Genomic DNA, 27,984 nt, shown 5'->3' on the forward strand with positions numbered 1-27,984 from the left:
CAATCCAAGAGTACAAGTGCCAAGTGAAAGCCCACAAAATCTAGTCAATATGATGAGCACTTTGACCTGAAAGTCTATCGATAGGCCCAAATATTAAATCTTATCAAAGCTAACTGTTCAATTAATATCTCCACATTTTGATATTGACACAAATGTTGAGCACATATCAATTGATTAACAGAGATCTGGATGTAAATGTACTTACATTCCTTTGGGCACTCATTCAGGAACAACCCATGCAAATGAATCTTAAGACCCTTTACAGGACTATCTGAAAGTAAGTCTCTCTTTTTGAAGACATATCTCAATCTGGATTTTCTTTCACCTTGGGCCCTATCGTTAATATTATAGGATTTCACTCTTTGGGTCCATCTATGTGCCTCTTGAGTATAAAGTGTTTGGTCAATCTATCCCACATGAAGTGTCTCTGAATATGGTAGAAAGTGTTTGTGGTTCAGTCCGGGGTTTAGTCTGTAGCACAGAAAGTGTCTTTGGATATGTCTCCATGGTAGAAAATGGTTGAAATGGTGTCCTTATTGTAGAAGGTGTCTGTGGGTCCATATGCAAGGCAAAACATCTATCTGGATGTGCCTCTACGGTAGAAATTGTCTGTGGGTCAGACTGTACCCCCCTGGATGTGGCTTGCTGGTCCTGTAGGACCATGACATCCCAGGATGTCCTGAGCAGGGGTCCCTTGAGGTCTTTACCTTCTGCCGTAGCAAGCACACAGGACCACTCCTGTCATCAGAATGTCAGGGTTTGTCTTTGACCTTTCTGATTAAAAAGTGTTTTATATCCCAGATCAAGATGAGCCACGCCCATGAATTCCGTCAACTGGAAGGCGCCCTCGCCAACTTGGACGATCTGATCGGGAGCATGACAAAGGATGCGCCCACTGCTGCGCCCGCCCCAACGGACGAGGTAGACCTCGATGCCCTCATAGCTGACCTGAACCGGTCCTTCCCCATGGCAGGTCAAACAGCTGAACAACCCACTGCTGCCTCAAACAATAGCCCGACTGATGATGGGAACGATTATGAGCATCTGGGGAAGATTGAACCATACCCTGATTACGACCAACTCGAGGGTGATGCCGAGGCTTTCAAGGAGGAACTTGGGGATGACATAGGAGTATTGAAGCCAAACAAAGGTTGGTATCTGTCTTTTTTTAACATATGCATGTATGTATACTTGTCATTTTGGGTGTGTCTCATGACAGATTTCGGAAGCAAAAGCTGATGTACTGGACAACTGTTCCGCAGCACCATCTGTATTGGTTGGTTTCACCAACAGTGTCACAACCAATATTGTGTCATCAGAATGTTTACAGCGAAATTACTTGGGAACTGTTTGGACTTGCTTGTGCCAAGATTATAACTTATAAACTGGACAACCTGTTTTTGTTGGTCTGACCACCAAATGTCACAACCAATATTGTCTCAACAGAAGGTTTTCAGCGAAATCACTCAGGAGCTGTTGGACAAGTAAATACTTATATAGATTTTTCCAACTTTTTCTCAGCACCACTGGGCCGAGGGCCACCACCAATGCCATTCAAGAGAAGCGCCTCACTCCCTACACCGCATCTATTCAAAGACGGGCGATCATTTGAAGAGACCAGGGAACGTACACTGACACCACCCCCACCACCAAACATCCCAGTGCCTCTACCGCCAAGAGAACCACCGCCACCGTTTCAAGACCTGGCACAACCGCCAGGGCATCTAGGTCAAGAGCCACTGACACCACCTCCGATGCCTCCAGAGTTGATACGGTCAAGGACAACATCACATGAGCGAAAGATGTCCTTACCAGAGGTAGGCCTATGTCATCGAAGACGTCGTCAACGTCAAGTCACCATATAGTCTACAAGGATGATTCCATTGGGGCAGTTTTGTTAAAAACTACAGTGGTTTGCTGCTCCAGTTTGCCATTTTTGCATTTAAACTTTGGCAGGACGGTTTGCAGCTTAAGTGGGACCAGCCCTTGCAGCCTCTTTTCCAGAAGACAGTAAATCAAGTAACACTCAAACTGGTCAGGTGTAGTTTGCTATAAAATACATTACCTCTGCTTGGAGAGCGTTCTTCACATTCATTATGCTTATGAGTGATAGACTCTGAGGCAGTCCATTGCGAGGACGAGGTCTGTCCTCTGCGTTCGGAGTGTAATGTGTCAAAGACTCCCAAGGCAGTGCATTTTGTCTCCATAATCTTGAGGCCAGCCATTGCGTCCGGAGCGTAATGCGTCACAGAACCTAAAAATCTTTTTATCCGACTTTTGTTCGACAGGATGAAAGAGAATGGCGGAAACAACTACTAAAACAGACGTCAGAGAACATCAGCAGCGAAAGCAAGAGAAAGGTAAGGTTGAGAGAGACATCGTCAAAGAGCATGGTCAAAGACAGAGCGACAAGGCAAATACATCCAATTGGTGTGTGGCCAACCGTTAACTGAAAACAAAAAGGACAGCATTCTGAACAACAATTGATTTCTATTTCTCTGCTTTTTTCCTCTAGGTTCTCGTGAATTTCCACAATATCGACCAAAGCTACAAGACGCTGGCCTTAGAGGAGACGTACAAAGCTAGAGACATCTGCAACCGGCTCGTTATAAAGAACATGGGACTTGATGACAAGAACTGGATGCTGATCGAGTTCTTATCACAATTTAAGATACGTATGTAGAGTTTGAGTTCAATCTATTTTTAAAATCCTTGAACGGCACTTTTAAGAAGGGTTCTCCGATACTCTAAAGTTCCTTTGTGTCTCCTTCTAATAGTTTTTTTACAGACAGTTATGTACATTTTGTACATGTATATGTTCTTGGGACTATGTATCGTTTCGATGCTTGACAACTTACAGCGTAGACTGTCCGAAACGTCCTGAACGACAACTATTAGAATAAGAACTTTTGTAAGAAATGAAACTGATTTTCAGCTAATATTTTCAGAACGAGTTATTGAGGACCATGAATTAGTACTGAGCATCTACGATTCCTGGGGAGGCAACATGGACAACATCATCTACTTCAAAAACGATTTCAAGAAATATGAGATCTTTCAAAACCCTGCAGTGAGTAGAAAAAAACCCTACAGTGGTACCTTTATACTTATTCCTTTATGATATATGGATATCTCCCCTGTTTTCTGCAATTCTTCCCAACCCACATGATCCAGCAGTCAGACGAGAAAAAGGCCCTGTCAGATAAAGCAGAGAAAACCTACAGTGATACCTTTATGTTTGTTCCTTTATGATATTAGTATCTCTTCCTTTTTTTTTAAGCAATTCTTCCCAACCCACATGATCGAGCAATCAGAAGAGGATGGAGCATTGTCAGAAAAGGCAGAGAAAGCGAAGAAAATACTCTTGCAGGTATTGAAACATAACAACGTCCCATGAAAGTTGATATTTTCTCATCATGAAGCTTTGTTTTGTAGGGGCCCAAGGTGGCTCTGCACTCTTGGAGCAAGGAGTCAATCACAATAAGCATTGGACTGATGTTTCTCACCATGAATGGGTCTTGGCATCGGCCAAAGGAATGAGAAACCACGGTGTGAGTCTATTTCAAAGAGAGGCATCAGTATAAGTGACTTTGCCGTGGCCACAAGGATTGTGTCAAAGTCATACCCAAGCCAGATGCTCGGAATCTGACAGAGTCAAGGGTTGACCCATACACCAATATTTTGGCTAGAACTTGAAATACTAAAGCAATTGGAACTTTCCGAAACAAGGTGAATGTCAATTTCAAGGGTAGGAGTCTGTTCTTTGTTTTCCAGAGAATAGCCTCTCATGTCTTAAATAAGCATTCCCTCCAGTTAAATTGGAGGACTTCTAATTGCTTTAGGATTTCAAGTCATAGCCGAAATGGTGGTCAACCATTAACTGAACACATCAGTTTTACCGACTGCACTGCTTGTCCTCCTGAACTGAGCTACTCCATTCTGGACTCGACTAAAAAAGACATTCAGAAATCTATAAGTGACCTAAGACGATTTCAACTTGTTTTTTTTCCAGAACTTGTTCAGTACAACGGACAGGGTACCGGATATTGAAAGCTACCTCCACTTAAAGGAGCAGGGGAGAAGGTCATGGAAAAGAGCGTTCTGTATGCTGAGAGGGACCAGGATTGTTTACTCATCCAAAGGGACATCAAAGGTGAAGGTCACACATATGAAGTAGGTCGGGAGGCTAAGAAATGTCCATTGTTTTAAGGGAATAAGATTGACCATGAAATGGCCTAGAACATTGTTCTCAAGAACACTACCGGATTCCTGACACCAACTTGCAAAACCCAAAAGTACTTTGAGAATCTCTGGGGGCTCTGTAGCAGACCTCTTAAGGACAGCCCAATTTGTTAATGAAAATAGACTGAATTCAAAAGAAGAAGTAGACAGAAGAACCCCCCCCCCCCCCTCCTTGAAAACCCCTGAAAACAGACAACAGACATACCGAATGGTAGAGTACTGACTTGTAAGCACATTTAACACTACCTTTCTACTTTTACATGTCACAAGGAAAATTTATTTTTCAGGACCCAAAGCATTTGGTCACATTCACAATCTTTGACGACCTTGATCTCTATTTAGCAAGAACACCTAAAGAAACGTTTGGTGCTCCGACAGACTTCTGTTTCTGTTTCAAGGTAAGAGAACAGTATTTTTGGAACCAAGGAGTGTCTTTCAAACTGCCTTACAACAATATTGTCACTGTAAATTATCCATTAGACTACACAGGCAAAAGGCTCCACCCATGGGTCATTGATGGGGCCATGGGTGGATCTATGATTATCACAAACCACATTTTAAACACAGATCCCATCGTAGAATCTATGATGGCGATGGTGGACCCACGTATGGTCCATAGATGACCTTTTGGTGGCAATTCCATCCCATTTTGGAATCAAATCTCAATAACTGCACATTCCGAGTTTGTACCATTGTTATTTCGCAGCCAAGAAAACCAGTGAGGGATGCGCGAGAGCTGATATGCCTGTGTACGGACGACCCTAGGAGCCTGAAATGCTGGATGGCAGGAGTGCGATTGGGAAAGGTAAGAGTCTGTTAATGACACGGCGCAAGTCCCAATCAAATTTTTGTCATTATCAACAATTTATTCCTTTAAGCAAAGGTACGCTTCATTTTCAAAGAAATTACAAGAAAATGCTGCTAAACATATTGATCATTTTCGGATTCCAGTATAGCGGCACTTTGAGGGAGAATTATCGGATTGCTGTCCGACGAATGGAGAAGCTGAAGAAGCTAAAGCAAGATAATGATAAGGTGAGTCATTGACCTCGAGCCAGTCGCTTAATTTGCCATGACCTTCGTCATTCCCGAGCTTTCCAGTGGATGTTAACCTATAACCTTCCAACTCTAATGGGAAAGACCTTGATTCGCAACCCACCACCTCTCAATCAGGAGTCAAGCACTCCAACCATCTAGATTAGCTGGAAATGAACACTGTTACCAAGAATATCATTTCACTTTTCTTTCCGCAGGATTCGGACAGTCTTATATCAGGGCCGTACTCAGATCAACTGTGGTACCACGGGCTGATCACACGTGAAGAAACCAGTCGACGCATGGCTAAACACGGCTTCAATGACGGGTAAGAGGGGCAGTGATCAGTGATTGTTACATGAGAAGTCGGGCATAAATACAAGTTGAAGTTTGAGTTGTCTGATTTGTTAACTCAAAACAGATAAAAAAACTTCCCAAAAATCCTTGTTATTGTACTGTAAAATGCCAAATCTTCGAAACTTTTCATTTTTTGTGATAAGCAAAATTTCTGAAAAAAAATACTTTCCACAAATTTTGATTTGGTTGACCACAATCTTTCTTTCATGATTTTAAGACAAAGTAATGTTTTTGCAACTTTTTTTCACGAATCAAGATTATTTGCTTGGCAACAAATGGACTCATTCTGTATCAGCTAAGATTGGAATAACTATGATACACAAACTGACTTTCTCAAAACAGTTTTTCAAGATCCCACGTTTTGATTTCAGGGCATTCATGGTACGCGACAGCCAATCGAGTCCCGGCTCATTTGTGATCTCGTTCATCCTCGACCGCAAGATCAAACATTTCCAAGTATTACCGGTAAGTCTCACACAGCTTTGTATATATCATTGATGGTTCAAGGAAAGGGGAAGGTTTACAGAGAGTCTATGTTGTTTACATAGAATTTGTGTTGTTTACATAGAATTTGTGTTGTTTACATAGAGATTTGGTTGTTTATATCAAGAGCAAACAACTCACTTCCATAGAGCAGGCTACATATGATTCACAATGTCACTTTTAACCATAAAGTCATGCCATGTCACGTTTTCAAGCCTCAGTCAACTAACAAAAACATCTGTGACAAGTGACTCGTTTCAGGTGAATCGTGACAAGTGACAGCTTGTATTCTATGTAAACCCAACTTTGAAGTTGTTTTTATACATGAATTTAATGTTTCATCTGATTGTCATGAAAAGGCATCCCTAACTTTATGATTATTCGCTTCCAGATGAAAGTTGAAGGAGAGACATTCTACTCGGTGGACGAGGGAAGAACTAAATTCTACGACGTAACAGATCTCGTGAATTACTACACGAAGGAGAGAGGCATCATGCCAGTCTTGCTCAAGGAAATCGTGCGGAGAGATTAAATCGATACACAAAACACTCAAGGAAACTCAAGCAAAATGGGAGACGCCTTTCCACAATCAGGAGACTGGACCGGACAAGAACGTACACAATTTTGTCTGATCCAGATATTTTTAACGCATGGGCGGATTTTCCTCCTAGAACAAGCGATTTTTTTCTTCCGGCATCTTCGCACCCTGGAATGTTAAGGAGGGTGTGAAGGCCATTTTTCAATGTTTACATGTTTCAAATTTGCCGCCTTCAACTTTTAAGTTATGCTAGGTATGCGAGGTCTTCCCTACTTCTAAAAAGGGTGGTTATTTCCAAGATGGTGGATAGGGCCAAAGTGGTTTTCTCTATCTCTTTGTAATCTACTGATATCTCAAACATCTTTGGCCAAAGTGGCCCAGTTCGTTAGTTTTGTGTTCTGTGGAGTCATGGTCAGTCACTAGGTCGTTAAAAATTCTTAAACCGTACCAATAGAACCTGGACTTGTTGTTCATTCTTTGGTGCGCGTTTGAGGCAGACCCCATGGCTCCCACAGAGGGTATCGAGGACTTACTTAAGACGGCTCCTGGTATAAACATGTACATGATTCAAACTCACATTAAACGAGTGAAGAGAAAAACATGTCTCAGTAATACGATATTTATATATCTCTAAATAAATACAATTTAATAAACAATTTGTGATGACCAACAATAATGTGTTGGAGTTACTGAATGAGTATTTTTCAACTTGACTTACATTCACCAACCCGTTCAAACTTGTGATGCCAGTAGGTACATGATGAAATTTTGATCTTTATCATTTGCAGCTTCTGGTCCTACAGGATATACATTGAACCTCTCAATTAAGTACACCCTTGGGACTGACATACGCTGTCCTTAAAAGAGGGGTGACCTGATTACAGAGGTCAAACTCTACGGTGACCAGAAATAGGATGGACCACATCTATCACAACGGCATACCCTAAGAAAATCACAATGGCGGAGTCCCTGTTTTAAGGGGTACACTGTTTGTATTTAATCGTAGGTCAGGAAAATAGAAATGCAGTTATACACAATGCCTGATGGAGATACCATGCATACAACTTTACTGAAACGTATATCTGTCTACAAAATGAAAATGTTGAAATTCATATTCAGTATGTATTGACACAATTGGAAATTTTCAAATTCAATTTTAGATTTCATATTTTTAACTAACGGCTTAGGCCTTCAAAAATGAATAGCATTCCGCGAAGTTACTATTTATAGCTCACTAGGTCATTTGCATAAGATATTGATGACGTTTTAGTCATGTGACAGTCGGACATCGACACTTATTTCTACGCATTTGAGCTTATTTCAAAGTCAATTATCTTTGACCCTGCATTGTTTTTAGCATGAATGATACCATAGAGTCAGAGAGAGAAATATTCAGAACAATTATGTAGTATTTCCAACACTCGGACATGTGCCAGATTGAATCTAACTGCCCTAGTTAGAAAGCCTGAATCCATTACAAAACCGCATGTTTGTCCGACATTGCCTGTAATTCAGCGATGGGGAAATAGAAGGCAGCAGCTGCAGTGACCTCATCATCGCGGAATGCTATTGAAAACCACAGCCTTCTGCAGATCATCTTTAATAAATACTTCAATAATAAACAGAATATAAAGAGTACAAGGTATAGAGTAATCTTTAAGCCATACTTGATAGTACAGACGGACAGAATTGTATATAGCATTACACGAGAGTAGGTTCTCTATCACAACGCAATAATAAGAAAAAATATTTGAGATTGGGTTGACTAATAAAAAAACCCAACTTCAAAGAAATCTGACCAGAAGTTCGCCCTACAGAGCCCAAAATAATGCAGACATAATATTTACAAAGGTGCTAAAGAAGGGTAGACGAGCTGTTACCCTTGTGTTTCCAAGTCTAATTAGCCACCACATGAACCTAACATCAATTTAACAATATCACATGAGAAATACAGATAATTTATTTATATTTTAAATAGATCAAATGCAATATCAACATATACATATATGTGTATGTTTATATACTTCTGGTATTGGTCAATAGGGCCATTTAAATTCCCGACAAAACCAGACTAGACCAGACTAGACCAGGTCACTCACAATATTGCCTCATATGTTCCTTCAAACTATCGCCAAAATATTTTTGGTACGATTTTTAGACAGGACACAAAAGTTGACAATAAGTAGATTATTTGTTCCTCGTACAAAAATGGAGGGAGCAGGCTGAAAATGACGTTAACAGATGTCATAACGATGTGTGTTAGAATTTCTAAAACATCAATGTACTAAAACTCCCACAGACAATTGAAGCAGAACATCAATGTACTAAAACTGCCACAGTTGTAGTTCAAAATCAGTACGCTAAAAACTGCCACAGTTGTAGTTCAAAATCAGTACACTAAAAACTACCACAGTTGTAGTAGACATCAATGTACTAAAACTACCACAGTTGTAGTTCAAAATCAGTACACTAAAAACTACCACAGTTGGAGTAGACATCAGTGTACTAAAACTACCACAGTTGTAGCAGGTTGATGTAACCAACGAATCCTGTCTATAACTGATCTAATTTAGAAGAAAACCCAAAATGACTATTGTTACAGACAAATTAAATTACTGAGCATTAAAGTAATAAGCGTAAGATGGCCAGCAAATCTTTTGATTGTGTGTAAGCGAGGAGACCGCCAGTATTACACCACGGTTGCCCAGTGCCCGCGGCCGACGCATCCGGTCGATCATACCTAATCTGCAATTTCGATAATTCTTCTGTGAGATCGTCGTCCGATATATTTGCCGATTCCTTGACTAGTTTAAGACCATCTTGATAGTTAACGATGCCGCCGCCGAGAGCGCTTAAGATTGCCTGCGGGGCGCATGTGTCCCATTTGAAGGTCGTCGGAGGTGATAGGATATAAGCGCAGCCCTGATGCTTCACCACACACAAACTCTTGAAACCTGCACCTGCAATGGAATTGAAAATATTAAGTTGAGGGCTGGGCGACAACAAGGACATCAATAGCTCTACGATATTGGGCGATTGTAATGTAATGGAAGTAGGAGGAAACCAGACACACCGTGGAAACCTAAGCTGCCGGGAATCAAACCCGGGACCACAGAGGTGACAGTCACTGATGTTACCACTAGGCCACTCTGACAACCCCAATGGAATCATATCGTCGAATCAGATACAGAGATGTGGAACATCTCAATAGTAGCCGTGCGATCACTAAACACCCATTTCGAAAGCAAACTAACCCAATAATGGAGCCTTCCGATAGGCTCATTTCTAATGAGCATGCCGGGAATGCAGATTTCGACTCTTTTGATTGGACAATCCAATAAAATTTAAAAGCGGGGACAATTTGACTGTCACCAGCACAGTGACATTTTGGCATGAGGATGATTAGACCAGACACACCCATCTGCCGCCTAGAGCACTACTAACCTGCTGAGTATGATATCTGATATTCCTTGGCAAGAGTGTCCCTTATCCGACTCTTTTCACTCGTGCTGGTTATTATCACATTTGGTATGTCAGGCTCGGGTTCGGATGAGATGAGGTTGCAACCATCGTAACTGACGCCCCAGATATGTTCACCAGTCCAGCTGAAACCAAACTATTGCCAATCAACCGAGAGAAAAAAAATCTGTCCCAATCAATTACATTCGTTACAGCCCCTTGAAAATAAACCATTCGTACATCTCTGGTGCTCCCAATGAACACACACAGAGGAAGAGGGTCCAAGGTCACAGGGTCAAGGTCACAGGGTCAAGGTCAAAAATCTCAATACGAAGAATGTGTCACCTGCTGTTTACTTCATCCAGAGTCACGAATGGCTGATTGATGACGCCAACGATTGGTTTACCCGTTTGTCGATCGAACGCTCCGATGAGTACTGTCACGCATGGAAGGCCCTTGTTGATTATGTTGTGAGTATCTGTCGTCCCCTCTTTGCCGCTTATGTACTGATAGGTGGAATCTGGAAAGAAAATCAATAAACAGATTTGGTAAGATGTTCGAGTTTCTCAGTTCAAGAACAAGGTCGATAGGCTTTCCAGCGTGAAGTGTGCTCGTGACTTCCTAGTCCATTTTTGAAAAGTGAATCTTGACACGTCAAAACTGAATCCTTACACGTGACATGTGATGAGTTAAATGTGACCAGTGAAAAGTGAATTCATACAGAAAGCCACGAGTCACAGATTTTTCTGACCTGGCTTCACAGACGTGAAACCACTTATTTACGAAATGGATTCCTCATGAAGTTGTGCTGGCAGCAAAAGCATTGACTACAACACTACTTCATTGACATTACATGTACACACCGATTGGATCTATCCATACTCCGACCTTTTCAGTTGGAATCTCGGCCTCCAGGGTCGCAAGTTTGACATGTGGCGCCACCTTGACATTTTCATGGACAACCTTGGCCAGCAAGGAAGCTGCATCGCCTTGGCCATCCAAAACTTTTGCTGGAAAGGAAAATAAGAAAGAGAAGATGAAAATAATTTGACACTGCTATTCCTCTTGTTCAGGAAGCCCCTTCAAATACACAATATTGGGCATAAGTCGAACATGGCCAGGATCATGCAAAAAAAGACGAGGTTGCGATAGTGAGCAGGCTGCTGCAGGGTTTTCAAAACGCTCAATAAAAAGTACAAAATCGTGAAATAAAAAGGCAGCAAATACATCCTGGTTTACAGTTTCACAAAATTTCTAATTAACTTCGATAGACACTTAAACACACCACCTACTGGTGACCCTTCGACTTACCCAAGAGGGCAGACGTCTGTTCTTGCGATGGTTGAACAGCGACCTCTATAGTATCTCCGAGGACATTCGTGAAATGGTTGCTCTCCTCGCCCAAGATGTGGTGCGCAAGACCCGAAAACTGCAAAAGTACACATCAATTTAATTTTTTTCATTGGCGCGGGATGTTGGTGTGGGGGAGTAAATAGGTGCACCATCAGTGCTCCCACTCCCAGCCGAGTCACTGCTGGGGCCCCCTACTGGTCAAGTTCAAGTGAGCACCTTCAGGTTACTCCTTTAAACCCCCGACTGATTTCTGTAAAGACCAAGGTAAATTGCTTGAATAAGCTTGTCTATTGTTACTTTTATGCCATGGCAAACATACGTTGCCTCTGAAAAGGGCTTTTCAAAATGGCCGAAATTTATTTTTGCGCAGGGCATCTTTTATTTTCCACTCACCTGATTGCCAACGTCATGTCGCACTACCTCCTGAATTAAGACATCCCCCAGCGTTTTAAAATCCTTAAAAAACCGTTTGTTTTTCTGGTCACCTTCTTTCTCTTCGACTAACAGTTGGAACAGTGCATGCTCAGATCGCACAGTTCTTGCAATCGTTGCAGCTTTTTCGGATGCATTAACCAAAGAGCTGACCAGATCAGATATTTTCATAGCAATAGCCTGAAAAAGAAGAAACGATATTGGTCAGCGAGGAGATCATATTCGAGTTGGTGAGTAACACTGTTTACATTGTCTGCCTGCCTTTACGCCATGTCAATAGTTCATCGCTTGCAAGTTGCATTGCATCGCCTCCTGCCCCAAAGTAGGTCTGACATAAGGTTTTCATCAAAACGCCACGGTCTATGATGGCAAAACGCCAAGCTTCCACCTTTTTTCCTAAATATAATCTCAGCTACAAATCAAGTTAGGGAAATTCATGACTTGATGTTCCTAAAGATCATGACTTGACGTTTTTAATCCTAGTCTTGACCAACCCAGACATTCCATCATGTCATCCATACCCAATTGACACAACTTTTTGGACTAGTTGTTTTGGATTAATAGTTTTGCAGAGGTTCATATGTGCCTGAATTCCCAACTGATAGAAAAACACAATAAAATTAAAAACAACAAGAATGACAGGCTTGGTTCTTGGAGGATGTGCACTGTAGTGACTGTCGCTGACTGACTGTCACTGACACTCACTGTGTCCGTGTACTGTCTGTGACTGAACTTCTAAACTTCATTCGACATTTCTCAGAAATTACAATGAAATATCATCATAAGACACCATATTCTTATAATCTGAATATAAGGCTTTCTAACTATCTAAAAATTGAGAGGGTTTGCATCAGCATTTACCAGAAATTTGATATTTATTTGAAGAAAATTACTCAACACGGGTGAAATTTTGACAGGCCTTGTGAACTACGTCATCACTTTCTGCAATGTCCGAAGTGCGCCCAGAATGCACTACGGTGAATAGTTGGCTGGAAAATATCGCAAGAGAACTTGCTAAATAGGTTCCTAAATCCCTCCCAATCTCATCCATAAGTGACGGGAGTAAATAGATTGATGGAAATATTTGTAGAATGTGACTTTATGAGCACTCTTGGCAGCAGATGATGATGAAAACACAGAAAAGAACGAACCAACAGTGAAGACCGTGAAGACAATCGAAGAGATCGGAAATCATACGAAGAAGACCGTCGCTCGTTTGTGTCGAATATGATCGCGGATTTCGTCTCTGTCAACGACTGAAAGAGCGATCTACTTCTAAAGACAGTACTCAAGATCGTAGGGAACTAAAATTCATTCGATTTACTGTGATATTCGCTCGTATTTTGCCAATTTTATTCGTTTATTTTCTGCAGAAAATTTCATATTGTCTACGATTGTGAGAGCCACCTTACGGTGAATGACTGAACTGAGTGCTTTGTGGCATGATTTATTTTACCAGTCCATAGAAAAGTGCTGAGTTGGCCTTTTCATTTGGAATATGCCTCATAATAGAGAATACTACCAGAGTAAACGAGAGTCCAGGGAATTCGCTGATTACCATGAAGAAGAACCACGTGAAAGAGTTGGGCGTAGCCGTGGTGGTCATGGTGGTGGACCACCTGGTTCGTCCTCGAAACGTTCGAAGCAACACCTGGAACGAGAACTTGGCCCAGCAGAACCGCATGGCTTGGAACGCGATCACGATCGGGAACGACTGAAAAAAAAGAAGAAAAGCAAGAAGAAAAGAACGAAGGAGGAACGTGTAGGCCGGAAGAAAGGGAAATCATTGGTGAACGAAGGTTACGATGAGATCAGTTCCGATGACGAAGTTTATTCGCCTGCCCATGGCCATGCTGCAGCTGCTCCGATGCCTCATTCACCATCCCCGCCTGCCAGAAGCGTGAAAAGTCGTGTGGACCCAGAACATAAAAAATCTAAGAGTCACAGTCGTGAGGGGAGGATTTCGCCAAGCACTGCCATCCAGCAATATAAACACGATTTGATTGTTCGAGATCATAGCCAGTCGCCTGCCCAACCTCGTGAACGAGGCCAGCATCCACAGAAAGTCAAAGGGAAGCGTGGACGCCCTCCCTCACCAGATGGTCCACCTCCTGCAGGACCACTTCCGAAAGCATATAGACCAAAGAACGAGCAACCGCCGGTCCCAGGACTCTCGCCAACAAGGCAGTCCCCTCCCAAGGGATACAGCGTTTCCAAGGGGTACAGTTCAAAACAAAAATATGCAGACTCTAATCGTTCCTTTGGCTCTGTTGGTCGAGGGCACGCAGCAACTGGCAGTGACTATCAGATCTATGGAAGTCCAAAGCGACAAAAATATAATCGATCTCCAAGTCCTGGTGCGTACAGACGTCGCTCAAGAAGCAGAAGTCCAATTTTTAGGTGGGTATAGTGATGGTCTACAGACCACATTTGAAAGTCTGTAAAAGTGGGTAATAAAAATGTGCAATACACGTTCATGCACAGCAAAATTGTATGTAAAAACATTTTTTTTCGCCTGCTGGCCGACCTTCGATGTGGTGTATTGTTAAGAAATTCATTGCGTAGAGATTTATGGCAGGTCATCGTCGTCGGAAAGAAATTGATCGTTCTCCATTGTACATTCCTACATGGTATTTTGTATTTTGACTCTCGCATAATTTCGTATTTATTTTTAGGCCCAAGAAGCGTCGAAAAGAGCGAGGTGGTCGAGAGGAATTCGAATCTAATCGTGATCCATATCAACGTGTTCGTCGAAGATCACGGAGTCCCTCAAGTTCAAGGTCCTACAATCGTCACAAATCAAGAAGTCTTTCACCACCCCCTGGTGGCAGGGGTAAAAAAATGAACGCCACGAACACTAGCCAGACAACTCTGAAATATGCCTCCAGTTTGGCAGCTGAGCTTAGTAAACATAAAAAGGCACGGGAGAAAGCTGCGAAGCTTGGCGGACCGCGACCACACCGGACAAGTCCCGGACCATATACTAAGGACAGAACGTTGAACTTGTTACGAGAAGACATAAAATCTTTAGGAAATTCTCCAATTGGTGCTCCCCCTATGGTAAAGAAAGAAGTTAAACCTGAACGAACAGTAGAAATAAGTCGACCTGCACCGGTCAAACCGGACAATTCTAGTGTTCGTGTTAAGAAAGAAGAACCGGTCATAGAGCAAAGGGATGCACGTGATCGGGAACGCGAAATGCGGGAGCGGGAAATCCGTGAACGCAACGAACGTGAGGAAATAGAGCGTCAAAAGCGTGAACGGTATGAACGAGAAAAGAGAGAACACGAGATGAGGATTCGAGAAGAGAAGAAGCGTTCCCAGCCTCCACCTCCACAGCAGCAGCCGTCGACGTTACTGGGGTTGCCGATGCCACCGGAGGTCGGCTCGGATGATGATAGTAGTAGTAGTGCTTCCTCCGATAGGTAAGGATTGTGTGCTGTGCCAACAAACAACAACTGGTTGAATGTAATGATGATTTCAGGGTACTCTCCGAGTATGTTTTCTATTGATACATTTTGCAATATATTTTCATCCTCTCTGAGCCATTGCACTCTGTAACTTCAATATTCCATTCCAGAGACAGTCCTCAGCGCTCTCCTCCACGCAAAGGCATCCGTGATCTGCCAATGCCGCCGCAGTATGATGATGAAGAAGAAGGAAGTCTGTCCAGTTACCCCGCACACATGCAAGCGACCATACAGCAGAGAAGGATGTTAGCCATGCACTCACAGATGCAGCCTATGGCCGCCCCAGAACCAGAGGCACCCATTCCAAAGTGGAAGTTAAAACGACCAAGGTTAGTGTTACTACTTGTTGGACGTGTGTGTTCCCAGTTACCCACAGACATTTGGACTGATACAGAAATACTGGATTGGCAGGCATCCAACTCCCCTGTCCAGAGGAACCAGATTAGATAGGAGACCTGGAACTGACAGCCAAACTCGAGAAGAGTGTACAGTCTGGCTGAACTGAGGTCAACTTCATAACCAGACTTATCTGAGCTGCTGTCGAATGCAAAGAAAAAAAGAAGATTTGTTGCAAACTCATCTTTTTTGCACACTGGATAGACAATTTGATAAGGTCTTGGCCAAGGCAATCTTGAACAAAAATGGCCACGTGTGCTCCTGAACACCTTGGGGTGACCAGACAAGGATTTGAATGCTGCGCCCTTGTAATTCGAGACAGGCACTTTCACCATTCTCCACTGCGCTGATTGTGTGCCAGGTGACTGGCCAACAGTGACGCCTCGTGAATAGTTCATGTAACCTTTCCTCGATCTTCTTTATCTCCTTCAGAGTTAATACCGCTGTTCAGCAGCCAAAGACCGAGGAGGGCGAGTGGGGTGAACGCTGTGTAGAAGTGTTTGAAATCATCACCCAGATTGGTGAAGGCACCTATGGCCAGGTCTACAAGGCTAAAGACAAAAATAGCACGGGGACCATGGACAAGTTTTCTAGTAAGTATAGACGCGATAATTATTGGTAACGTCAAAAAATCCTGCCACTTGCACTGACAGTGGGTCCACCTATTGCCAGATATGGTTTGACAGAGGAGCCAGTGTCAAAGAATAAGCTCTTGTTGTATTCTCAAGCAAATCTGCACTTTGCCAATTCGTTGACTGCAAGCCCATGCATGCGGATGCCGCCACTAAAAACTGATTATATGGTTATTGGGCGCTTTGTCTGCTTGAGGCTAGTCCTGAGCTGAGAACAAGGATGCCCTTCTCATTGAAGTGGATGTCAGGTACACTCAGCTATATGAAAAGTCATGCTATTCAAAGGGTGCGGTGAGCGTCCATTTCGTTCCCACCTTGAATGGTTTGAGACAGTCACCGTTTGATCTGAGGAATTGAAATGCTTGGTTCGCATGAGGACACCCAAATGCATTACTTGAGTTAGTGCCCCAAATGAATCATCAAGAGACGAAATATTTGGAGACGAGTCTCCCGTTGGCAGCTCTAACTAAACTGAACTGATGTGTTCCTTTCCCACCCTGTTCAACTCAGTGAACTTTGTGATAATAACACAGCTAGATTAATCTCTGCACTTTGTGGCGGGCAGTTTTCTTGCCTAAGGACTGTCAGTGTCAAGGGATAGAGACAATTTTATGACAATTCTAAATATCTTGTACTATGCTGTATGCTATCTCAAACATCCCGTTCAACCCATGGACTTGTGTGTTTATTCCCTCAGCTAGAGTAAACTCTTCCTGGTATTTGATCAGGCAGTTTGCTTCCCTCAGAACTGCCTCAGTACCTCTGTAGAGTGAGAGAGACAAAGAAGATTTTGAGTGATAAAACAGTTATAGCAACCTACTTTAGTTTGTTTTGTTTAGATGTGAGCCTGCTTCTCCCTTCCCTGAACCCCCATACAAATGTCATTTACACTTTTCTAGATAAGCCAGACGACATTCTTGGAGATGAGGGTAGGCAATGTGAACTGATCTGTGCATGTAAAAAGAGTTGTTACGCTGCCGGGCCATTGATATTCAAGCTATCTATGCTGCTTATCTGGCCACAGACAGCTAGAGCATTTCATTTGGAACAAAAACAGAGCGTTTCGATATCATTACTGTGTCGGACTGGCTCAGCAATGTTAACACCCAACCTCCTCCTTACCCTTAACCTCTCTCTGCACATAACCATTATATGTAAATTCAATTCTCAGGTTGACTGTTCCGTTGAGATGCAGCAGCTACCAGCCTTAAGTGTTTCTTCGGGGAATTTGGAAAGGCTGGGATATTAGATATTAGCAAAGAAAAGGGTAACATGAACTTAAAAATGGGCGGAGTCAGTACCCTTCTTCAAAAGAAATACTGAAGAAAGGAAACACCAGCAAATTGCACAATCTCTTGACCTTTCCAAAAACCTGATTACCTACCTTTCAATGAGAGATTCCCAGCCGATTCCTCCACCCCCTTCAATGCCATTCCTCCTTACACTGTTCCTCCTGCTTCAAAGCTGTTGTACGAATTGTAAAATACGGGGCGTGTCCCGAGATTTGGATGTTCACTGTGCATATGTATGTCAACTTCAGGTATATGAACACAAACTTTGTCAGAAAATTATTTCGTCGGGTTAAAACAAAACAAAAGTCTCCCTTACCAGCAGGTTCGCTCCCGATTCGTGTCAATTCCAAATGTGATTTCTTTTCTGCGTGTAGTTAGCTGATGTGTTAGCGTGCTCTCGTATCTTTTTACACCTTACCAAGGCGTTAGCCAATGCTGCACTGCTCTGTCTGTCTCCTCCAATACTGTCACCATAATCTTGGACGGCGATTAAACAAAGCAAGATAAAATCTCTCAAAACCAGCGAGCGTTCCTTCTCTGGGATTGTTTGCGTCTGTGAGAAAACATCAAGAGTTTATACCAATATAATTTCTGATGAACATTTCAAGGGCAGCTCTGTCTGTCTCCTCCAATATTTTCACCATAATCTTGGACGGCGATTAAACAAAGCAAGATAAAATCTCTCAAAACCAGCGAGCATTCCTTCTCTAGGTTTGTTTGCGTCTGTGGGAGGACAATTTAGCTACACTAGTTTGTCATTGCAGCAAATTTTAGAAAGAGCTACACGCTAATTGTCTGGGCTTCAGAATGTAGGTCCTATATGGGATTTTAGATCAAACAGATTTCGACCACCCCTGAAACAACCTGACAGAGAAAATTGTGTTGACCTCTGAATCTGAGACAATTCATCAGTTCCATCAAGATTAAATATCAACTACTAAATATGAATTAAAATTGAGTTATTTACGATTCGTTCACTCTTTGCAGGTGATATGGTCGCCTTGAAGAAAGTCCGTCTCGAAAATGAAAAGGATGGTTTCCCGATCACCGCAGTGCGTGAGATTAAAATCCTGCGTCAGTTGAACCATCCAAATATCGTCAATCTGCGCGAAATTGTGACGGATAAAAAACAAGCGTTGGATTTCAGGAAGGACAAAGGTGAGTGGTCCAGTGTTAACGATAGACTTTCAGTCCAGGATTTCCAGAGCTCAGCAGGGCAGTCTTGTTTGTTCTCATTCTGATTTCAGATGTAATTGTCGCTCTGTCTGTCTCCTCCAATATTTTCACCATAATCTTGGACGGCGATTAAACAAAGCAAGATAAAATCTCTCAAAACCAGCGGGCGTTCCTTCTCTAGGTTTGTTTGCGTCTGTGAGAGGACATCAATACCCTCAACCAATATTATTTCTGATGAAAATTATAAGCGCAGCTCTGTCTGTCTCCTCCAGTATTTTGACCGTAATCTTGGATGGCGATTAAACAAAGCAAGATAAAATCTCTCAAAACCAGCGAGCGTTTCTTCTCTAGGTTTGTTTGCGTCTGTGAGAGGACATCAATACCTTCTATCAATATTATTTCTGATGAATATTATAAGCGCAGCTCTGTCTGTCTCCTCCAGTATTTTCACCGTAATCTTGGATGGCGATTAAACAAAGCAAGATAAAATCTCTCAAAACCAGCGAGCGTTCCTTCTCTAGGTTTGTTTGCGTCTGTGAGAGGACATCAATACCTTCTATCAATATTATTTCTGATGAATATTATAAGCGCAGCTCTGTCTGTCTCCTCCAGTATTTTCACCATAATCTTGGACGGCGATTAAACAAAGCAAGATAAAATCTCTCAAAACCAGCGAGCGTTCCTTCTCTAGGTTTGTTTGCGTCTGTGAGAAAATATCAATACTTTTAATCTACCATTTGTGATAAAAAATTTAAGCGCAGCTCTGTAAAATGGCAGCAAATATTTCTGAGTTTATAGTATATTGTCTGTGTTCTTTTCTCGTAGGTCAAGTCTGCTATTTGTCACCTGATACCCTTAGACCTTGTCCATACTCTATACTAAAATATCCTCCCGTTGCAGGTGCATTTTATCTGGTCTTTGAATACATGGATCACGACTTAATGGGATTACTGGAGTCTGGATTGGTTCACTTCAACGAGGACCACATCGCATCGTTCATGAAGCAGCTTCTCGACGGCCTCAACTATTGCCATGGAAAGAACTTCCTGCATCGCGACATCAAGTGTTCAAATATCTTACTCAACAACAAGTAGGTGGTGATTTTCTTTAGATACAAACTGTACTGAAGTCTGCCATCTGTATGTAAAGTCTAATCCGGTTTTAGGTATTGCCAGCAGGTACTCAGGGGTGCAGAATTAGATGTGTCTCTGACCAACCCACAGAAATTGCTTTCAATCTTCTTCTTCTAATAAAAACACACTTTATGTGTAGGAAAATACCTCGAAGTCCATGTTACAGCTGGTGAATGACAGGCCCAGATGCCCACAATGTGTATAAATCTTTTAAACTTAAGATGTATGTTCATGTTTATAAAAGGGTGGCCTGTAGTGTAACGCAATATTTCTCTGCCTTCTCTTTTGTATGCAGTATGGCTTATGTAGTACACCTCCAGCAGGCTGACAACACTAACTAGGAGATCATCGGGCATTTTCATCAAGAGCCAACAGAGAAGATCTTAAGCTATGGATGCCTCAAAAGTTGATTGTGTAGCTAATAGTTTGTAGTGTTAGTCATGTCAGCAAGTGAATTGACCGGAATTTGATGAATTAGAAAAGACACTTAGGACTTCATTGTTTCAGCTCAATGATGTGCCAGGCTGGATTTGAGCCCTTTAATTTGCACCAGTGTTGGGAAGTACTGTTCAGTTCCAAGGCTTGGCAGATGGAGCATTTTAAATTGGGATGCACTTGTAGGCTAGTTTTATTTCAGGTCTTGATTGGAGAATTCGGCCTACTGTGATTACCTGGATTAGCTCTGCATTCTTGGACAACATGCTTGATTTTCAGATTTCGATGTCAAACATGTTACGGTATGAGTTGGTACCATGAAGTCAGAAGATGATTTAGATAGGTTTTGCTTGGAATCCACCATCAAATGTGCTATTTAGGATATGTCCCCCCCCCCCCCCCCTTCGGTTGGCGTCTTCAGTACAGTTTAAAAAACCTCGCAATACTCTTGTGCCTTCAATTCAGATGTCAAAATATTTTGCAATTGACCTTCATTTTTGCCTACAGATATTTTCTGACATTAAAATGAGATGTTGGAATAAAAACAAAAAACAATTTGTCAAATTTTTAAAATTCAAGGGCGCAAGACTGTTGTTATAAACTCTTTGCATGCTTTAGCTATTGTCCGTTTACACTTTCAAAATGACACTGTTTGAATGATATTTCATAACCTCATCAATACCAATTGATAACTTTCTTTTTATCGTTTATTGAAAGATTCCATTGTTGACCAAATAACTGTTTTTTTCAGGTTCGGAATGTTCATAATTAATGATCATTACTAACAACAATTTCATAAACCTGAGTTTTTTCTTATAATCCCAATAATCTACCCAAAATGTAAAAATATGAAAAAATGCAAAACGTTAACTTTTTCTGAAAAATCTTTTTTCTTCAGGGTTTATTGTGACAATGTTTATATAATCATCGACGTATCAAGAATTGCGTCTTATTTTTAGCCTCCTTTCAGGAAATAATTTTGGCGAAGGTTTGTATCTGGTACTGGGCTCGCTGGGTAAACAACTTGTGCGACGGCAACCTGATAGAAATTGATTGCTATCTCAACTGTCTGGTTGGAGGAATGTTCAGAGTTCAAATCTTGCTTTTTCTCTTACAAGGTTTTCGATCACTGAAACATCCACAGCCAATGGCAGGGCTCACAAGATCCAACTAGCTGCAAGGCACTTCGATGAAACTTAGAAAATAAAAAATCCATTCTCTCGGACCATTTCAGGCTACTCTGAACTTGGCGTGATGGTCGCTGGAGTTGAAGAATGATCTTTTATGCTTACTTTGAAGTTATAGCTTCCTGATTGCCTCCCCGAGTAGGCCTCAAGGAAAGCTATTTTCATTCCTCTCTAAAGCGAAAGCATTTCCTCTGCAGCAGTGGCCTTTCGAGCCCTGTTCACCAATTGTTTACCCAGGGGAGCTTGATTGTGCCAATCACGGGGTTCTCATCGACGCCCCCTATGTTCTTGAATGTAACTCTTGCTTCTCTTTAAGGGGTCAGATCAAGTTAGCTGACTTTGGTTTAGCGCGGCTCTACCAGGCAGACGACAAGGAGAGGCCGTACACGAATAAGGTGATCACACTGTGGTACCGGCCCCCTGAGCTCCTGCTTGGCGAGGAGAGATACGGATGTGCCATCGATGTCTGGAGCTGCGGGTAGGTAGCATGTCGAGCATGAATCTGGGGTCTGCAGGTTTGAAGAAATTTTCATTTGACATTGGAAGTTCGGACCGGCGTGAAGGGTCTGATGGATGTAAAATCTAGACTTATTGATAAAGATTGTCAGTCCCTGACCTTTTCAAATTCAGCCATTGATCTCTGGTCCCGATAGCGGAAAACCCTTAGGGTCAGTTGGACACAGCCGCTTATCTCTCCCCATCTTTTCCAGCTGCATCTTGGGCGAGTTGTTCACCAAAAAGCCCATCTTTCAAGCGCAGCAGGAATTGATCCAACTCGAGTTGATCAGTCGTACGTGCGGCACCCCGAGTCCCGCTGTCTGGCCCGACGTCATCCGTCTGCCTCTCTTCCACACGTTCAAACCGAAAAAGCAGTACAGGAGACGACTGAGAGAAGAATTTTCATTGTGAGTATCAGGGTGGTGCAGACCAGTACGGATGATTGTCTTTTTTCGTACACTTTTACAAAATGTTGTCGCTGGAGGTTTTGTTGGGACTTCATAGATCTTAGACAATTGATAAGATCAAGTTGTGTCGTGAAAGTGCTCTGGAATAAGAACAGAGGTTTCCATTCCTTAATCTTGACCCTTCTTTAACCTTGACCTTCTTCAGCTTGCCTAAACCCGCTCTTGATCTGATGGACAGTATGCTCGAATTGGATCCAAACAAACGGTGTACTGCGTCTGCCGCTCTCAACTGTCCCTGGTTGGTTGATGTCGACCCAAGTAAAATACCACCGCCTGAGTAAGTACTCTACCTCTCATGCAGTGTTAGGCCTTGTCGATGTTTTTTCAGTGGCCTCCTCTCCGCGGGCTCTGGAGGAAGGCTCAGGTACTTCCCTGAAATCACTGATTCACAATCCACCAGGTGTCCACAATCTTTTCCAAATCATCTTTGGAGAGAAAATGAATTGTGTCAGAAGTTTAGTTGAAGACTTTCATACTTGCGTTTTGTTAAAATGAAGAAATGTTGTCAGTGTTGTCAACTTGCTTCAAATGATTTCCAATCCATGTCTTAACTTTGGAGAATATTTGGATTGCCAATGTCGTCTGCTCTTGTCTCGGATTGAACAAATCAAGTTACACTCTGTCTTGTTTCAGTTTCCCTCGAGATCAGGATTGTCACGAACTGTGGTGTAAGAAGAGGAAAAAGAGTATGCGCGAGGCAGCAAAACAGGCTGAGCAACAGAGCATGGGCTTGAGTGGTAAACAGGGCTCGATGCCGCCATCTTTACTCAAGCCTGCCGTCAAGGAGGATATGCGGCGGCCACGGTCCAAGGAGCGTGACATTTCACGATCGAAATCGGAACCACGTGACGATTACAAGCCTATGCCTACAAAGGCTAGTCTTGGCATCGGTACTTTTTCAAAGGATCAGGAGTCTATCCCTGGGTTAGGTACGCCACCTATGTTCCAAGATTCTAGCAATCATGAAACGCCAGGTTTAGATGCTGTGTCGAGTGCGGGAAGTTTCAAAACGGATTCTCGTCATGCGACTCCGACCACTCTTCGGGAGGAGGGTAAGGGGCTGCGTGGCGGCCCCAAGCATGGACAGGAGCAGAAACGAACGTCGACTCCAGACCCAAAACAGCCGGGACACATGTCACAGAGTCAGCAGAAGGGGAGGACTGATAGTCCGCACAAGAGAGGTCAAGGACATAGTGAAAGTCAGCAGAAGAAAGGTCAAGGTCAGCCGAGTACGAGTGTAAAGGATGTCGTGACAGATTCTCCTACAGTGCAGAATCAGCTGGAGTCGCTTGGTCAGTTAATGCAGGCTGATTCCAAGGGGCCGAGCGTTTCTAAACTGGCACAGGTTTTAAAGGTGCCAGTCGATACCACTACTGCTCAGTTGTTAGAAAACCTAAACCAGCAGTTGTTACTCGCTGCTGCAGTGAAGAACGCACAGAGTCAGGAAAAGCAGATGACTTCTGCGGCCTCTTCAAAACCTGTTGAACAGAAATTCGATGCGTATTCTTCACAGCAGATAAAGAATACGGCATCCGAGGCTCTGAGCGCTTTGAGTGGCAATGCTGAAGGTGGAAATGCTGGTGTTAAGGCTGCTTTGGCGCAGTTGTTGTCTCAGCAAGGTATTCACGTTAGTCTGGGTGAGAATCGCAACGAAAGTCGTGATTCTACTGACATGGGAGAAGAACCTATGGACATTGATCCGAGTGTGTCGTACACTCAGGGGGATGACTCTATGTCGCAAGATGCTGCTCAAGGGTTTAGCCGAGCTGATAGTGCTGGTTACAGTCATGTCGGGGGTATTGATATCCATCATAGCGTCTCGGTCAGCATGCCACCAAACATGGCCAGTATTGTTACAAGTCTTACTAAATCTGGTTCAATGAATGCTCCTATAATGGCCACAGGGGCACCTCCACCCCCTCCTCCTGATAATATGTACAGCCAAGTTGGCGCTTTTAGCCAAATGGTTCAAGGTTTGCCTGGTCCTGGTGGTGTCAGAGCATCACATGGTCCGCAATCATTGTCTGGGGAGTCGGGTAGTGATCTGTCTGCAAGTCGTGGAAGCGCCGAAGGAATAGACACACCAGATCTTCCCAAGATGCCGCTAAATCAGAAAGTGGAGAAGTACTTTGATGGCGGTAAATTCCGTGGTGATGATATGAAGCACACGCCCCCTCCACCTCCAAGAGGCACAGACCTGGGGCCGAGGTTACCTGGACCGCCATTTGCTTTGCCTCCATTCGATCCAACGCGACCGCCTCCACCACTAGGCACTCCACCATCCGCAGCGCAATCCGGGTACCACAGTAGCAGTGATGAGCAGCCGAGACACTTCCCTCCCCCACCTGATGACAAGGGTAACTTTGACAGTGGACCTGGCATGGACAGGGGTGGGCCTGGAAGGGGTCGTGGGATGTCGCACTCGGGTTCTGACAGAGGTGGTAATGAGCGACAGGGACCTGGTGACTTTGGTCAGGGTGGGTCAGATCGTTATGGGAATTTTGGTCGTGACAGGAGAAGAAGTATAGACTCTGGGGATGGTGGGATGGATAAAGGACCCAAGTTTGGAGGTAACAGTCAAGAAAGAGGAGGACATCGTTTTGGAGGTGGATTTGATGGTGATCGAGCGGGTCCTGGTGCTGGGCGGGGAAATTCCGACATTCCCAGTTTGTTTGATGACATCAGACCAAGCCTCCGGAAGGGAATGAGTGGTGGACCTGGTGCATTTAACCGTGGAGGGAACAATGCTGAGAGGAGCAGCAGCAATTTTGAAGAGCGGTCAAGTTCTGGGGGTTTAGAACGAGACAACTCAAAGTCATTTAGTTCTGAAAGTGGCCAACGCCCGAACCGTTTCATCGCAGCTATGGAGCAGAATTCACCTGGCCTTTTCAGCAGAAGTCCGGAGCGGAGCAGTTTCAATCAAGGTGCAGACAGAAGCACTTCTGGTAACTTCGGCAGCGGTGGTCCTGAGAGGGGTGGTGCTATGAATCGTGGCGATGGTGGTAGCTTCACTGGGTCTGGCAGGGGTGGTTTTGGTGGCAGGGGTCGTGGTCGGGGGGAGCCAGGACCACCTGGAGTTGCTGAAGGAAACGAGGGGGAAAAACTTGGGAACTCTGGCAACTTTGGTCGTAGCAGTGAAAGAGGGAATCACAGTGGAAGCTTTGGAAAAGGCGACAGGTTCGGCGGATCTGGTTTCAAGAAAGGTGGTAATTTTGGCAGCGGGAATCAGGATCGAGGGGGCCAAGGACATTTTGGTGGCCGTGGTGGGCGAATGTCACCAAGGGGTGGAGGTATGATGGGGCGTGGTGGAAAGTGGTGAAAGTCCACTAACTTGAAAATGTTCTGTATTCTAGTAAGCATGAACTCGACGTAACAGTAAGATGCTGTCAAAAAATCTTTTCTGTGTTTTATCATATCGTGTTTACGCATTGAGCCTCATGAGGCAGGGGGCTTAAAATATACCCAAGGACAAGTTTTGAAATACCTCCATGGAAAATAGTGGTGTATGATATCGACACTTGTTTCATTCAGACTCCCAACCAGATGCGACATGTTTGGGACGTCCTGTTAATATTGGTAACCACAGTTGACAAGCGTACAAGCTTTAAAGCGAAACATTTTTTATCTGTTTGTGTGTTGAACAACATAACCTGTTGTGTCCAGCAAGCGCTTTTAGTTCACAAATTTAAATCTGGTCACTTTCGGCAATATAGCTTCGTTCACTTGACAATTGTCTGTCGTGGTTACCAAGCTGGTAACTTATTGTAGTGATCATTTAAACAAAAGATGTTTGAGAAAACTTGTACATATTGGTAATTTTTGTGCACATATTTTTATATAGCTATAATCAAATGTTGATGAATCATACAAGCAGTGACGAATTTGTGTTTCTGACTGCAACTAAACTTGTTAATTCTGCTTGGATTATAAGATGTGTTTGATGCATTTAGGTTGACTTGTTTGAGCCAATTGATGCGCGTCTGTAACACACAGGCCTATTACAGGTGAAATAGGCCTTTTGTTCTGGTGTTTCCCAATGGGCTTAAACTCGTCAACACAGTATACCAGAAAAAGTACTTGCTTTTAAAAAGGTATTAAACAAGAAAAAGATTACGCTCAATGAATTGTGATGAGAGAGTTTGGATGGGAATTTTGTTCAGTGGCTTTTTTAATGACCATTCCTTGGAGTATAATTTGGGGACCTTTCTTGAGGACAGCATTTGAGTATAATTCTAACTATAAACATTTCTTATCATTAGTTTATTTTCAAAGCCAAAAATAATGTGCTATATTCTTTAGTCAAATTATATAATAATTACCAGATGATTTAAAAAAGATAAGTGACATTACATTTAGTGTTTATTCATGAATATCTTTATAAACGTTGGTTTGGGTTGGTTTCTTTAATTGGATTTTAGCATTTTAGGAATTCCAAAACGTTTTAATGCTCTCGGTCAGAGCAGCGTAATTTCACTGGGCTGTCTTGTGAAATAAAGTAGAGTTGCGCGAGTGAATAAAATCTCTGACTAGTTATAGAAATCCTCTGTATAGAACAGTACTGTGCAACGTCAGACATATGTTGCAATTTATACAAAGACATCAGTTGATTTGCCAAGACAGCTCCTAAGAAAATTCTTATTTTAAACAGGGAAAGAGCCAGTGTTATTTGGCGTCTTGCCCAGATAGATATTCAGTTTGTTCTGTTCACATGTATATAAATGTTATTTTCATGCATCTTGTCTGCACATTCACTGTAAATGAATAAATCTGTTATCATATATGTTGTACCATCATGCGGTTCTGGGCATCTCATGTTGCTGAGTCCTGAGTCCCCCGAAACTGTGTCTGGTCGAAAGCCTGCTCCATTGTTTTGAAAACCCAATTCAGTTAATATATCACCTGGGCATTCAGATCTGGGGGCTCTGAAGACCTTGTGAGTTGCCTGTAGTCAATGACAAGGACGTACTTACCAGGCTGGCACGTCTCCACGAAACTTCTCTTGTACCAGCTTGGTATGAAAAAGGTTGGTTTGGAGGTGTTCAGAGTCTAATCAACTGCAACAGATTCCGAATTTTCCCTCAAGTTGATGGTTTGGGAATCTTGACCTATGAGCAGGTGACTCGGCCAACCCCACATGCAGGTACGAAAACCATTCAAAATGCTTTTGGACGAGGGGCCATCAAAACCCTACTATGTTACAAGTTTGATATAACATTTTGAGTTGTGTTTTTGCTGACGTTACCATGGTTACAAACAGTCGACTGTTTGTTATTGTACATATTTGAATGTATTGTATTCATATCCGGAAACCGCTTGTAGTTGGCCCACGTTACTTTGTGTGTCCCCGGTAAGAAATCAGTGTGAATCACTTGTATGCTCTTAGTGTAGTAAAAAATGCA

General features: G+C 42.9%; 3 protein-coding genes across 5 annotated transcripts; 2 read left to right on the forward strand and 1 right to left on the reverse strand.

Annotated features, from left to right (window-relative positions):
- Positions 1-164: 164 nt before the first annotated feature.
- LOC135500878 (growth factor receptor-bound protein 14-like) lies at positions 165-7,272 on the forward strand. Its single transcript, XM_064792565.1, has 14 exons — positions 165-277; positions 802-1,150; positions 1,522-1,817; positions 2,289-2,360; positions 2,516-2,675; positions 2,949-3,070; positions 3,281-3,370; positions 4,013-4,153; positions 4,530-4,640; positions 4,949-5,047; positions 5,194-5,277; positions 5,496-5,605; positions 6,006-6,099; positions 6,509-7,272. The coding sequence occupies exons 2-14, from the start codon at positions 808-810 to the stop codon at positions 6,647-6,649; spliced, it is 1,863 nt and encodes a 620-aa protein (XP_064648635.1). The 5' UTR covers positions 165-277; positions 802-807; the 3' UTR covers positions 6,650-7,272.
- LOC135500879 (inositol polyphosphate 1-phosphatase-like) lies at positions 7,266-13,122 on the reverse strand. 2 transcript variants are annotated; one of them, XM_064792567.1, is made up of 7 exons: positions 13,051-13,122; positions 11,861-12,079; positions 11,426-11,543; positions 10,978-11,124; positions 10,460-10,634; positions 10,100-10,260; positions 7,266-9,615 (listed from the first exon to the last, which is right to left on the reverse strand). In XM_064792567.1, the coding sequence occupies exons 2-7, from the start codon at positions 12,068-12,070 to the stop codon at positions 9,278-9,280; spliced, it is 1,149 nt and encodes a 382-aa protein (XP_064648637.1). In that variant the 5' UTR covers positions 12,071-12,079; positions 13,051-13,122; the 3' UTR covers positions 7,266-9,277. The 2 variants fall into 2 exon arrangements, with proteins under 2 accessions (XP_064648637.1, XP_064648636.1); XM_064792566.1 differs by lacking the exon at positions 13,051-13,122 and adding an exon at positions 12,761-12,815 and having other exon boundaries at positions 7,267-9,615.
- LOC135500877 (cyclin-dependent kinase 12-like) lies at positions 12,883-27,984 on the forward strand. Of its 2 annotated transcripts, XM_064792563.1 has the most exons (11): positions 12,883-14,299; positions 14,575-15,324; positions 15,480-15,698; positions 16,198-16,358; positions 17,297-17,326; positions 18,677-18,847; positions 19,766-19,955; positions 21,937-22,098; positions 22,331-22,525; positions 22,731-22,862; positions 23,219-27,984. In XM_064792563.1, exons 1-11 carry the CDS (start codon positions 13,398-13,400, stop codon positions 25,902-25,904), a joined length of 5,598 nt encoding a protein of 1,865 aa, XP_064648633.1. In that variant the 5' UTR covers positions 12,883-13,397; the 3' UTR covers positions 25,905-27,984. The 2 variants fall into 2 exon arrangements, with proteins under 2 accessions (XP_064648633.1, XP_064648634.1); XM_064792564.1 differs by lacking the exon at positions 17,297-17,326.

This window comes from Lineus longissimus, chromosome 16 (assembly GCF_910592395.1).
Source record: "Lineus longissimus chromosome 16, tnLinLong1.2, whole genome shotgun sequence".
Taxonomy (NCBI): domain Eukaryota; kingdom Metazoa; phylum Nemertea; class Pilidiophora; order Heteronemertea; family Lineidae; genus Lineus; species Lineus longissimus.

Excerpts from the sequence above, each read along its gene's own strand:
- LOC135500878 (XM_064792565.1), top strand. The coding sequence starts at position 808 with ATGAGCCACGCCCATGAATTCCGTCAACTGGAAGGCGCCCTCGCCAAC. Across the intron at positions 1,151-1,521 it reads AGTATTGAAGCCAAACAAAG|CACCACTGGGCCGAGGGCCA; the intron begins GTTGGTATCTGT and ends ACTTTTTCTCAG. Across the intron at positions 2,361-2,515 it reads GCAGCGAAAGCAAGAGAAAG|GTTCTCGTGAATTTCCACAA; the intron begins GTAAGGTTGAGA and ends TTTTTCCTCTAG.
- LOC135500879 (XM_064792567.1), bottom strand. The coding sequence starts at position 12,070 with ATGAAAATATCTGATCTGGTCAGCTCTTTGGTTAATGCATCCGAAAAA. Across the intron at positions 10,635-10,977 it reads AGTATGGATAGATCCAATCG|ATTCCACCTATCAGTACATA; the intron begins GTGTGTACATGT and ends TTTTCTTTCCAG. Across the intron at positions 9,616-10,099 it reads TCAGATATCATACTCAGCAG|GTGCAGGTTTCAAGAGTTTG; the intron begins GTTAGTAGTGCT and ends ATTCCATTGCAG.
- LOC135500877 (XM_064792563.1), top strand. The coding sequence starts at position 13,398 with ATGCCTCATAATAGAGAATACTACCAGAGTAAACGAGAGTCCAGGGAA. Across the intron at positions 15,325-15,479 it reads AGTAGTGCTTCCTCCGATAG|AGACAGTCCTCAGCGCTCTC; the intron begins GTAAGGATTGTG and ends ATTCCATTCCAG. Across the intron at positions 19,956-21,936 it reads AATATCTTACTCAACAACAA|GGGTCAGATCAAGTTAGCTG; the intron begins GTAGGTGGTGAT and ends CTTCTCTTTAAG.